Raw genomic sequence first — 14005 nt, forward strand, 5'->3', positions numbered from 1 at the left:
ACAGTGAAGGCAACATCAATAAGTCAGTCATATGTTAATTGTTAGCGGTTTTCATTTGCTATCAGTTTTATTCTACTTGAACACAGAAAATTTATGATGGTTTCACAATAATGTCTGTGGTTGTGGAATGGGGAAATGGGCAAATTTACTGCAGTATATGCGTCCACCACATAATTAGATTTTTCAACTTTCTATACTGTAATATGAGTTTTCAATTACACATGTACATATAATTTTACTACATTTGTTTGATCAAGTTATCTTTTTTTAGTGACCAATTCAGAACGTATTGTTGAATATTCTTGGGAATATAAAAATTCTTTTTAACAATATTATTGAGTATTCCTGTTTTGTTAGGATGCATGGTTGTATTTTATTCCATTATATATCATATTTTTTCCCCCACAGCCTGGGGAACTTGCTGCTGAAGAGGGCATGGCATTACGTCTAGCATTCCTTCAGAGTGCAAGTTTAAGGTCAATATGTGTAATCATGAATTGTCCACGGTATGCTGAAATGTTATTGGTGCCCAAGGCTGTTCAAGAGAAGGTATGTAATTTCAAGACTTGCTTCATAATAGTTATGCTGGATGTATGGTGTGTAGAATTACTACTAGTTGTATAATAAAGTTTTTTTTTAATAAAAATTATATGCCAAATGAAGGCTGGTCATTACAAGCTGTTAATCATATGATACCTTATTTGTGTAGAATTGACCCTATAGGCACACGTTTAATTTGAACAGCATGCACCCACTCAGTTTGGTTGGACCCTCCCATGTCACTGTGGCGGGATCACGAGCTGAAAAACAACCAACCCAGCTGCCAAACTCACCCTTAGCCACACTTTCCTCTTCACGCTACAGAAAAATGCAGGACAATTGACTTTCGTACACAGACAACAAAAAACACAAACACATGTACTCACCCCAACTCCAGATACTCAGGGCTATACTGTGCTGTCCACGGGATGAGGTTGCGGAGACACCAACAACATAGAACTATAATCGCACAATTCAACAACAATATGGCAACAACCAAGAACCACAACCACACAACACAACAACAACATGACACCCAAGGACCACAACCCCACAACTCAACTACACAACAAACAAACAATGACTACAACAGCACAACACCCTAGGACCACAACTAACAACACACAACAAACAAGGACTACAACCACAACAACCAAGGACTACAGCCACAACAACAACACCAAGAAACCACAACAGCTCACCAACAACCCCACTACACAACACAAGCCCACAAGCTCACACCCAACCATTCACAACAACACCAAGAAACCACAACAGCTCCCCAAGAACAACAACAACCCTCATCTTTAACAACTCACAACTCAACAGAAACTCACACACTCAACAACCTCCCAACACACAAGCACAACAACCTTCAAACACACAGCACAAACAACTCAAATAACTCCTTGGAAACACAACACAACTGACCAACAATACTGCCAAGACTGCTGGCCAAAGGTCTGTCCTTCACAACTTCTCATTGCAGACTGCCTCAAAATACAGACAAGACTTGCAACCGACCCAACAGACACAACAACCCCTCACCGAATGAGCAATTCGCTCGCTAACTATCCATTCACACGAACACAAACAACCCAACACCGCTTACATTCACCTCTCTCTCTCTCTCTCTCTCTCTCTCTCTCTCTCTCTCTCCTCCCTCCATCTCTCTCTCTCTCTCTCTCTCTCACTCTCTCGTCTCCTCTCCTCTCTCTCCTCTCTCTCTCTCTCTCTCTCTCTCTCTCTCTCTCTCTCTCTCTCTCAAGGACGTTGTCAAATGGAACTCCCATAACTCCTCTATATCACCACATCTGTACTCATGCCATTGTGAGACTCAATAGCAGTTACACCTGAGCATCTGTCTCTCATACCATCCATGTATGTCTTTGTGTAGCTTCATATTTGTATCAGTTTTACGTCACACAAAGTTTTTTCTCTATATTTAACATTTACTTTTGCAGTATTGATCTGTTCAGATTGGAGTATGTTTGTATTGTGAAGGGAGCCAATGTTGATCTCCCTGTACCTGATCTTTATTGTTTTACAGGAATGGTTTTTTTACTATTCACATACATTTCTTTTCATCCCTTGTGAAACAGTTTCTTGGAATTTTACTTTATCATGACTTCTCCCACTCAGTCTTCTCGGGAGACGAGCATCAATGCTGACCATTCCATTGCACTTCATACCTCTTTAGAGATGCTGAAGGAAAAGTTCCCACTTTGACAGATTATCACCCATCACAGTTCTTCATAGTTGGTCTGGCACATCCAAGGACTCTGGTGTCTAGTCCCCAGATCCTCATGAGTGTGACCCTGCGAAAAGCACTGTGGCCATTCCGTGCAGCGTACCGTCACAGACTGCCCTTGGTCTAGTATTGCCCGAAACAGCACTTATGGTGTGAGTCTTCTGACTTGGATTAGCCAGTGGTGCCAACTTGGCAGGTTCCTTAGCTAGTTCTAGACATGAGGGTAGAGGTAGCAATCGAAACTGTATGTTGGATAGGTGTCTCAAAGTTGGGTGTCTCATAAAGGGATTTTGACAAAGGAAAAATCTATTTCTGGGCAAGGGTCCGTGTCGCCCGGTGAAATATCCCTTTAGTTCATATTTCTAAGGTAAATAATGCTAACATTACCAGAGAAAAATAAAAGAGGGGGATGTCAGAGTATCTGACTCGCTCACCCTAAATAAAAAGAGGGTGTCGGTATGGTACTGGGGCGAGTGAGACCACTACCACGGACCTCTTGTCATTTAGAATTCTCCTTCACCAAAATCCCCCTCCTCGAGAGAGCTGGTACACAGCCGGCGCCAGCAACTACTACTACACACCCACCCACACCGACAACAGCGCCTCTTGTGGCCATCCTTTTCGTTAGAGGACCAATCTTGGGCGCAAGGGTGGGATATAAACAGGGGGGGATTTCACTGGGCGACACGGACCCTTGCCCAGAAGTAGATTTTTCCTTCGTCAAAATCCCTTTTCTGGGCTCAGTCCGTGTCGCTTTGTGAAATAGTACCAGAGAATTAGCACAAGATTGAGAAAGAAACAATGGAAGGTCTTAAGAAAACACAAAAGTAAAACAAAATAATTATAATCTAGTTTTAAACAGTTACAAAGTTATCATACTTAAACTAAACCAGTATAACATAATGTGAGTTAGTCTTAAAATACGTATTAGAACTTAAAATTACTCTTAGACTAACTTATGATAACTTAAAACTAGAATTTATCCAATATTAGTATATACAAGTGAGTCTCCCTAGCATAAAAATAAGGGAGAACATCGCAAAATAGCCACGATTGGCAATGTTATTTACATGTGTGAGTGACCCTAGCAAAAAAATAAGGGACACCTCACGATATGTAGCCTTTCTAGGCAGCTAAGGCTCAAAACAAGATTGAGCCTGACGGTAGGGTTAAAGGAAAATATTAGTGAGGCAGGTAGAAAGGAGATCTGGATCTTCAACTACAACTATGTTTCCCGCTGCCACTGCCGGAAATTTAAGAGATTCCAAGGATTTCAAGTAGTGACTTTTGAAAAGTGTCGGCGATTTCCAGCCAGTGTACTTTTTTAAATCATCGAAATTCATGTGCTGGAAGTAATTAATAGAGGTGGCTACTGCCCTGATGTCATGGGCTCTGGGAAATGAATCAGGATTAGCTTGTTTAATAAAATATAGGATTTGTTGTCTGATCCCTTTTAAGGAAATAGTGCCACCTTTTTCCCTTATAAAAAGGGGACCTGATGACCTAGTTGATGTCTTGGACAGATAGGCTCATAAGTTCGTCACCGGACATAGAGAAGGGTCTTGAGGAAGAGGGAGGACCTTCCAAGGGGCCCATCTCATCAAGGGATCCTCGTTTTTAGCCAAAAAACTACGATCTGGAGATAAAAGAACTTCTCCTGATGGGAGAAATTCGACATGCCCAGAGTCTCTGGAAAGAGCCGACAGTTCGGATATCCTGGCTCCTGAGTCCAGACTTAGTAAAAATAATGTTTTCCTTAATATCATCATATAATTGCATGAAACGTTGTCAGTATCTGAAGCCAGTTTGAGAACGTCATTCAAGAACCATGAAATTGAGCTAGGTCTTTCTGAAGGTCTGAGCCTAGCACAAGCTTTAGGAATAGACGAAAAGTAAGAGTCTGTTAAGTCTATCTTAAAGCCAAACTGAAAGATTTTCTTTAAAGCTGACTTATTGGCTGCAATAGTACTAGCTGCTAGACCTTTTTCAAACAGAGATCTGAAAAAGGATATAGCTAAATTAACAGTCATGGTTCGAGAATCCGTTTCCTTCAGGAAATTTGGCAGTTTTTTAACTGCTGCGTCATATTGGCGCAATGTTGATTCCCTTTTATCTGATTCTAAGAAAAGGATATTTTGGGGATCGATATTTGTGTCTCTCTTAGCCGCGAACTTCATGAAGTCCATAAAGTTAGGGTTTTGAGAGTTCCTGAGGAAGCGAACACAGTCCTCATTTGTACTGATGAGAGAGTTTGGGGTCCGGAATCCTTTGAGGCTGGAGACCCAGTTCCAGAAGGAGAGGGTACCAATTGCTCTTGGGCCAATCCGGGGCTATTAGAGCCACTTGTCCCTTGAACGACCTGAGTTTGTTCAGGACTTTCAATAGAAGATTCACTGGAGGAAAGATGTATATCTTCCTCCATTGATTCCAATCTATGGACATGGCATCTGTGGCATAGGCCAGAGGGTCTAGGTTGGGGGCCACATAGCAAGGGAGCTTGTGGTTGGATTGTGACGCAAAAAGATCCACCTGGAGGCATGGGAACTTTTGGCATACCCACTGGAATGAGCGCCTGTCCAGGGACCATTCCGATTCTAGAGGAACTGAGCGAGACAGGGCGTCCGCTATCACGTTCCTTACTCCCGCCAGATGAGTGGAGGAAAGATGCCATTTGTACTTGGTTGCTAGAGAGAAGATGGCTATCATGACGTGGTTCACGTCTTGATTTGGATCCTCCTCTGTTGATGCAATGTACTACTACTGCGCTGTCCAATACCAGCTTGACATGGGAATTCTTGGCTGGAAGAAGCCAATACTGCCATGGCTTCCAGTGCATTTATGTGAAGCCGGCGGAACTGAGGCGACCAAGTCCCTTGAACTTTTTTGAATTGGGAGTAACCTCCCCACCCGCTCAGAGAGGCGTCCGTGTGGATAACCAACGCCGGAGGAGGGAATTGGAGAGGAACTGATTTGGACAGATTTTTGGTCTCCGCCCAGGGGTGGAGACGCTTGCGAAGAATCGGCGGGATGCCTGACAACTTGTCTCGAGATTTGATATTTGCTCTTGAGTGCCAAACTCGATTTATGATGCCTGACAACTTGTCTCGAGATTTGATATTTGCTCTTGAGTGCCAAACTCGATTTATGTCCTTCAACTTTGCTTTCAACATCTGTGACTGATGCAAACTTGAGGGAACCTAGGATCCTTTCCTGGTTTCTCCTTGATGTTTGTTTGCATTTGAGGAATTGCCTTATTGACTTGGCTATTTCTTTCCTTTTGACCAACGGAATTGATAGAGTGTGGGAGTTCAGGTCCCATTGAATGACGAGCCACTGAAAACGAGATTCCGGCGTCAGCCTGGATTTGATCTTGTTTATTTGGAACCCCAGATGTTCCAGAAACTGTATTACTTTGTTTGTGGCTTTGAGGCATTCCTCGACGGTTGTTGCCCAAATGAGCCAATCGTCCAGGTACGCTACTACCATTATCCCTTGTGATCTCAGTGGTTGGACTACTGATTCCGCTATTTTCGTGAACACCCTGGGGGCTACGTTCAGCCCAAAGGGCATCACTTTGAAAGAGAATGTCTCGCGACTGGGATATGATAGTATGTGTCTGTAAGATCGATAGAGGTGTTTTTCCTTTAGTGGACGGCCCCAACGGGGGAAGTAAGGTCCGCACCTGCGAGATAGTCAGCATTTTGAACTTGTCGCAACGAATGAATAAGTTTAGACGGGACAAGTCTAAAATTATTTTCGTTTTTATGAGCCTTTCTTTGGCACGCTGAACAAGCGACCTTGAAACTTTAAATGTTTGACTCTTGATACTACTCCTTTCTGAAGGAGCTCTTGTGCATACTCTGTCAATTCCTTTGTTGGTATTTGAAGGAATGTTTTGGATAGAGGGGGGACCTTTGATCCAACTCCATCCAGCCCATTTGGACCACGAATGGCTTTGTGGCCCAATTGCTGAATCCCCATCTGTGTCAATAGAGGAACAGCCTCCCTCCCACCTGAGGGTTCTCACTGATTTTGGGCAGGACATGCTCCGCGTCCTCCACGGAAGTGTTTTCCCCTGCTGGGTGTCCTTCCGCCACCCCTCTGGCGAAATGCACCCCTAGCTCTACTTCCCCTTCCAAATCTGTTGAAGGCTTGGAATGCCTGTCCTTCAAAAACAGGGTTAAAGGCTGGGGATACAGCATAGGAAGTCAAGGGCTGGTTCTGAGACGTCAGCAGGAGAATGGGCTGGTTCTGTTTCTTCGAAAAAGATGGTTGAACCATTTGGGAAACGGGGACCGCCTGAACCATCTGCTGTTGCTGCGAAGCCTGGAAAGGTGTAAACTTCCTAGGCTTCTTCTGCTTTTTAACATTTGAGGGGGCACCTTCTGGCTTCCTCTTGCCAGAAAGTCCCCAGCGGACCTTAAGGCTCTGATTCAGCCTGGTCACTTCGTGCTGAACCTCATTCACCACGGATTCGGGGAAGAGGTCAGCTCCCCAAAAGGATGACGCGAGCAATTTGTTCGGCTCGTGCCTAATTGTGGCTTCCTGCAGGACGTGCTTCCTGCAGTTACGCCTAGCAACCACAAAGTCGTACAGGTCAGACTGTACGGTTTGTGTTTGAGCTTTTGCCAAGAGTTTGAACAGAGGCTCCGTCCCATAAGTAATGGCGGCAACCTCTGTCATAACCAAGGCATTCAGGGTCCTCCCTAACCTGGTCCTAGCGTCAAACTCCGCTTGGATCAGGTAATCCGGTAACCTCGGTAGTCTCTCCCCGAACTGCTCGACAGCACAATCCGGTTTGAGCTTCCCGATAGTGATGGAAGCCGGTAGATCAGCTCAGAGATCTTAAGAACCTGGAAAGAGTAAGGATGTAGGATCCGACTCTCAGCTGAGGCATAGGCTCGTCTTTCATGGCGGCCTGTATAGTTGCCTCTGCTAACTTTGGGCTAAAGGGGAGCGGTGTCTCCTCCTCTGACACGAAGATGGTGAATGGGCTCTTGAAAGCCTGAAGCTTGGTATTTGTACAATCTCAATCTTTGGGGCATCTAACCCATTCCCTCTGGGCTTGATCCCAACTGTAAATGACAGTTTCCTTCGGGATCCTGTCTTCCCTCCTCAATGCCGTTTCTGTCAATCGAGCGTAGCCCATGAAAGGTGGTTGGAGATTGGCGGGGTGGAACTCGAAGTCCTCAATTCTCCGAGTTCCACAATCGGGAATGGAAATCATCCCATCCTTGAAGGGGGCAAAGGCTGCGACCCTCCAAGGATTGCTCATGGTGAAGGGAGGGAGAGTATTGTGGTCCGGCATGAGTGTTACACCGGCACTTGCCTGAGGAAGAACTGCTGGGGGATTTTCCCTAAGGCCCGCCAGCAGGTTTTCCTGGTTAGTCAGTCGCTCCGATATGTTTTGGATTGACTGACCCGACTCCTGAAACGAGGTGGAGATGCGCGCCAGCATCTGTTCTAGCCTGTCGTTCATCATAGAACCGACTAGATTGCCCACCTGTTGCATCACCCCTGCGGTGAATGCCTCGGTATCGAAGGGACTAGAGTCCCTGAGCGATGCGGGAGTCTTAGGACGCACTCCGGTGGACGTCGAAGGCTCTGGCTCAGAGGGAGCACGAGCCTTCTCCTTAGAGGACTTGCCTCTAGACCCTTTCGAGTGGGAAGTAGAAGAAGACTTCAATATCTTAACATATGCTTTTATAGCAGTATATACCAAGAACAGATACAAGTGTATTACACTGGTATATACTTACTCCGGCAGTAAACTGATCCACCAGATCATAACAGATGGAGCAGGCTTTGTGATGCCAAACAATCAAATCGTTATGGCGGACAGTGCAGGGAGCGTGGGTCCGGCAGACCTCATGACCGCATGGGTCCTGCAGGATGGCGTTGCACCCCGCCTCTTGACAGTTGGTAGCCTGTAAGTGAACAGATACATAAGTATCGGCAGTTACTAACAGGGCTAACCTGTTAAGAGATATGAAGCTCCGCTGTATGCCGAAGTGAAAATATATTCTGGGCATAATCCTCTCCTGTACTCCGTGAGAGAAAGTCCGTAGGACGTAAACTGGTCCGAAAAACTCCGGTACACCGGAGCGAATATTTCCGCCGAACCAGTTACCTGCTCATAAACCGAGAGTACACCGAGGTGAGGGTACGATCACAGCGGAGATACACGAGAAGATTACCCAAGTACGTAAACTTAAATTAAAACAAAATAAGATAAAATAAATAATAAAGAAGGCAAGCGAAGCGTAACTCCGCCGTAAAAAACTTTCGCTAGCAGACAGAGAACCCGGATGGTGAGCGGGCGCTCCGCCGGACTAGCGGAAGTGGCAACAGAACTATGAATCATAAAATGTGAATACAGAGGGATGCATGTCAAGGCTACTCTCCGCTACCCCTAAGGAGCTGGCCACTGAATAATGGATGGGGAGGATAGATTAGGTAGCCATAGAGAGAACCGAGGAGGACCCAGTGCGAGCTGGCGGGGTGGCCAACCCAACCCGAACGCACGGGGTACCCCCCCGAAACTCATGGAGAGAATGGTAAAAGACCCAGACTCAGGACCCCCCTTGTCCGTAACTCCCGTATCCTCCCTGAGAAGGGAGGAGGAGGGGAGGGGTGCTCGGATGGTTACCATAGCAACCGTGAGCGAGCGAGGACTACCTCCCCCCCACGATGGGGAGGAAAGAAGATGGGGGGACTTGAGCTGGTGGACTGAGGTGATCAGCTGGCCCACTGCGAATGTGGTTGGACCACGAGGCGAACGGGACAGACAAAACATAGCCTAGGCTAAGGCAAACCGTCTCAAATATGCAACCCATAACAAATACATCGTAATGAAAAGGAAAAGAGGGAAATCACGTGTAAGAGAAAGAGAGGGGGTGTCCAGGAGAAGTTATGCTAGCCTACCTGGAAGGTAGACAGACCAACAACTCGGGAGCTGGCCTCTGCTGATACGTAAAACGGAGGGCGACGGCCAGGGTGGCTGGACTAAAGAAAGTGGGAAATATATATAATGTATACATATATAACCCAACTGCCTAACAGACCTAGACAAAGGAACATGCATGCATGAACACTGAGCTAAGACATGGAGGCATAGGATTTCCGAATAGTACGATGTAAAACATGAAAACTGTATGGGAGACCGCGGGAGCTATAAGAAAACACGAGGCGAGCCGGCATGGCGAGCCTGAGACCAGACAAGGAAGGCCGTTAATGAACCTAAAAAACGGTTAAAACGGATCCTGACTGGCTAAAAATACGTGTAACCTTTCGGCAGTACTTAACTTAGCTGCGGCGATAGCTTGGACCTCCATAGTGGAAAGATAATCCAAAGTTAGGGCACAAAACACAGAGCAGAGAAAAATCATGTGCGTGCGATAAGTCGCTAACGAAAAGGATGGCCACGAGAGGCGCTGTTGTCGGCGTGGGTGGGTGTGTAGTAGTAGTTGCTGGCGCTGGCTGTGTACCAGCTCTCTTGAGGAGGGGGATTTTGGTGAAGGAGAATTCTAAATGACAAGAGGTCCGTGGTAGTGGTCTCACTCGCCCCAGTACCATACCAACACCCTCTTTTTATTTAGGGTGAGCGAGTCAGATACTCTGACATCCCCCTCTTTTATTTTTCTCTGGTAATGTTAGCAATATTTACCTTAGAAATATGAACTAAAGGGATATTTCACAAAGCAACACGGACTGAGCCCAGAAATTAAATTTATCAAACAGTAGATCACCATACGAATTGTAAGAATCAAAGCTCAACCCAAACAAAGAACTATCTTTCTGGCTTCGGGTACTTTTTCTAAAAGTTGATAACTTTTGGATGAGAAAGAGCTGAAATTGCAAAACACCTATTCTTGCCAGTTATATGTAACCAAGAGTTTTCTGAAGAAGCATTCCATACAGTTTGAATATAACGGGATGTCTAAGGTAATAGAGGTAAGGAGGCCAGAACAATGCCCAGCAATGGCTTCAGTGGATGAAGAGCATATGATGAAAATCCTTAGACTTCTAAAAACATTATAGTTCAAGTTTGGTAGCAAGAAGTATGGTGCGGTCATTGACTGGCAGAATGGTGGTTGCCATATTAGGGGAAGGTTTAATTCTAAGCCTGTCAATTTCTCTATGTCACACATTTTAACAAAGAAGCTCCATGTGTGGACAATAACGCATTCTGTTCTTCATTTTCACAAGCTCAGACAGCACAACTTAGTCCCTGGAAGAATCAAACCATGCCGTCTTGGCAAGCATAAAAGGCAGCATAGCTGTGTGAAAATGTATTAGATGGATCAGTAGCAGTTTTCTTAGCATGACAAGACTTTTATGTCCTGGGTGTAACAAAACTATTGGTTGGGTGACTAGTCCATGCACATCTCACAGGTAATGAGAGAGAAACATTGCCACACAGTAGAATGTCGATTATGGTCAGGTGAAGACATGAAGGTTTAAGACCAGTCTGCAATACCTTGGAAAGTTTAATGAGACACAGAGATAATGCACAACAAAAATAAAACAAACACTGTACAGTGTAATACTCTAGAAAGCACAAAACACAGTCCCAGAGCACACTACAGAGTACTGTGCAGCATTCACCAGTCCCTCTGTTATAGGGGAAGAAGATATCTGTAAGCTATTTAACACCAAAATAAAACCAAGCAAAGTAATGCCATTCAAGGGCAGGAAATCAAATGCACAAAAATTCCCAAAGTCCACCATAAATAAAATGAATGTGGTCATCAAGATTAGGAAGAAAGTCAAGTAAAGAGCAAGCTACAAAAGGAGGCATACTAGAAAAAAACATGTACAGTGTCCCCCCCGTATTCGCGGGGGATGCGTACCAGACCCCCCCCGTGAATAGTTAGAATCCGCGAATGTTTGGAACCCCTATAAAAGCGCTAAAAACAGCCTATTTCGTTAGTTAAAACTTAAGAAAAACCACTAAAAATTTTCATACTTGGTTTTTTTAATAGTTTTATCACAAAAAGTGCATTTTATGATGAAATTTATCACAAAAACCAGGAATTTGTGGATATTTCTCATAGAAAAATACCGCGAATGCGCGAATTTTCCGCGAATAATGCAGGGAAATGTTCCCTAGAGAAATCCGCGAATGTGAGAGTCCGCGAATCCGGAGAACGCGAATACGGGGGGTCCACTGTAGACTGATACTTGTTTGTAATGGACTCAGACAAACAGCCCAGTCATCCCTAAGCCACCCTTGGCTCTCTGCAAATGGCTTTTCGTAGACACTTCTTTCACAGGTATACAACATTCAGTAAAATCACTTAACCTGTATGTTGGTAGCATGACTAGACTAAACTTCAGCAGTATCATTTCCAGCACTCAGATTGAGCTTGTTTTCTATGCTACTTATTGGTAGTATATCAATTCATATTGTTGTATATTTTGGTTAACGGTGAACTGGTAATTTTTAGTATTTTTGCAGGTTATTTTGTAGGTGAATAGTTCTGCAGTGTTTATATCATCTAAAGGGTATATTTGGTATAGTCTTAATTTAATTAACAATTTTTACAAGTAAGGTGAGTTTTTTAGCATTTTACAGTTCTTTGTACAGCTTATTAATGATCAAAGTACAGTACTGGCAGTCCCCGGTTATCAGCAGGGGTTCTGTTCCAACGACTTGATGATAAGCAAAAATTGGTGATTTTCAGCACTTGTCAGCACAGATAACCGGTTTTGGCGCCAATAACTGGTTAGTGGCACCTCTGTTAGGTGTTTATCGACACCAATTCTCTATTATTGTCGCTGATAGCAAAAAATCTGCTCATTTCAGTTCTGAAAGTCACTGGTTTTCAGCGATTTTCGGCGCGAGACAAGCACCATAAAACCGGATCACTGATAACCGAGGCCGCCAGTAACCGGGAACTGCCTGTATTCTTTTATAGTAAGTATTTGCTGAGGTGTTGCCAAAATATAATTGGATGTTTGTTTGATAACTTTCTTTTCAATTTTCAGGATGGTGGCGAAAAAGGTAGTTCTGTGTCATTATTGAATGAAGAAGATGAAATTCGTACTGCTATTAGAGTTTTAGTTAAACATCTTGTATCAGCATGTACACTCCCACAGCCACTCAAGAGGTTTGTTATATGGTTAGTTATTTTTAAATGCAATATATTATGTATGAATCTTCTTATCATGTAATATTCACTTATTTTAAAATAAACCTTATTATCTGTGGGTTCTCTTTTCCACATATATTTGCTGAATTTAAAAAAAGTTTTTTTGGTGTGTAAAAAAATTCAAATTGGAGTGGAATTGTTTAATTTAATGATGTTCCTCTTGCAGGCAAGTTAGTGTTGCTGAGATTGAAAGGGCCCACTTAGTACTACACGGCATGTGTATGAGAGCTTGGGCTGAAGATAGTTTGAGCGTAGCAGACACTCAGTCACGAATATTAGCACTTACAGATTCTCGTTTAGAAATTGTCCCTAATGATGAAAGAGGGTCTGATCAGGTCTGTGTTTCTCAATGTACTATATTGTAACAAATTAAAATGCCTTGCTTTGAGTTTTAGATTTTTAACTTGGCATTTTAGTTATAGTCATTTTATCTAAAGTGGATTCTCACAGGTAGCCATACTGGATTTTTTTTCAAAATCTCTTCAAGTTTTTATACCAAATTTGTTTACTCAGTGAATCTAATATTCTAAAATGTTATGTGAAGTGAAACTTTGTATAGTTTTAGACCTTTACCTGTGAATGTTACTTGCAAATATATATTAAGAACTTACTACTCTGTGGTATGGCAGAAGATTTAGATATGATTTGATTATTGTTACAGTTTTTATAAAGCTGAATTTGTGGATTGATTATTGTTGTAGCATGCCAGAAGTTTTAAGATGGGTTTTTAGGGCATGAAATTTTTTTCATAGTGTAGCTGCTGTTTGTCCCCAAAGGAATTGAATTCTCATGGTCCTGCCAGGGCTCCATGAGACAGAACCTTACGTTACCTTACTGAATTGCTGTGTCTTGGACGTTGGCAGTCATTTGCCTCCACCTCTCTTGATCTCTAGCAGCTTGTATTAGTTGATTTACAGTGTAATCTCCATCCAAGTCTCCCACCAAGCTGTCCAAGTATTTTACTCTTTGTCTACCTCTGATGCTGGACCCGTTCACGCCAACTAGCGGCAGCCTCCAGTAACACTCGTCTCTCCAAATTTCGCTTGTATCTCAGACAAAAATATGGACCGAGTTTCAGCTTGTATAAAAATATTCGTATGTTGGGCTGCTCGTATCTCAAGGTATTACTGTAGTACGTGTACCATAAAAATTCTCTCATCTCAGTAAAGAGAGAGAGAGAGAGAGAGAGAGAGAGAGAGAGAAATTACATGAACACTTAGTGGCAACAACACAACAGCTCCTCTCCCTCCTGTCACATTACTTGATATATTTGACAGCTTTAGTACCTGGGATTTTCTTCATTCTTATATAATTGTTAAAATTTGTAAACTAATTCACTATATTATTTTCTTAAATTAATTGATATTATTGCTGTTTACATTAATATTAATATTTGAAAATAGTAAATCATATTTATCATACAAAAAACATACATCTCTGTAAGAGAGAGAGAGAGAGAGAGAGAGAGAGAGAGAGAGAGAATTATTATTTTAATTATGTGATATTTAATCTTATTAAACATACTAATACAGTATTAATCAATATTAATATTTGAAAATTA

General features: G+C 43.2%; 1 protein-coding gene across 2 annotated transcripts in view; it reads left to right on the top strand.

The window, feature by feature from the left end:
- Positions 1 to 408: 408 nt before the first annotated feature.
- The window catches only part of LOC135226996 (probable E3 ubiquitin-protein ligase HERC1), a 247094-nt gene continuing 233497 nt past the window's right edge, over positions 409 to 14005 (top strand). For both annotated transcript variants that reach the window (XM_064266723.1, XM_064266724.1), the window contains exons 1-3: positions 409 to 549; positions 12281 to 12402; positions 12611 to 12779. In XM_064266723.1, coding sequence (XP_064122793.1) covers positions 436 to 549; positions 12281 to 12402; positions 12611 to 12779 — 405 coding nt within the window. In that variant the 5' untranslated portion in view covers positions 409 to 435. The remainder of the gene's footprint in view (positions 550 to 12280; positions 12403 to 12610; positions 12780 to 14005) is intronic.

This window comes from Macrobrachium nipponense, chromosome 15 (assembly GCF_015104395.2).
Source record: "Macrobrachium nipponense isolate FS-2020 chromosome 15, ASM1510439v2, whole genome shotgun sequence".
NCBI lineage: Eukaryota > Metazoa > Arthropoda > Malacostraca > Decapoda > Palaemonidae > Macrobrachium > Macrobrachium nipponense.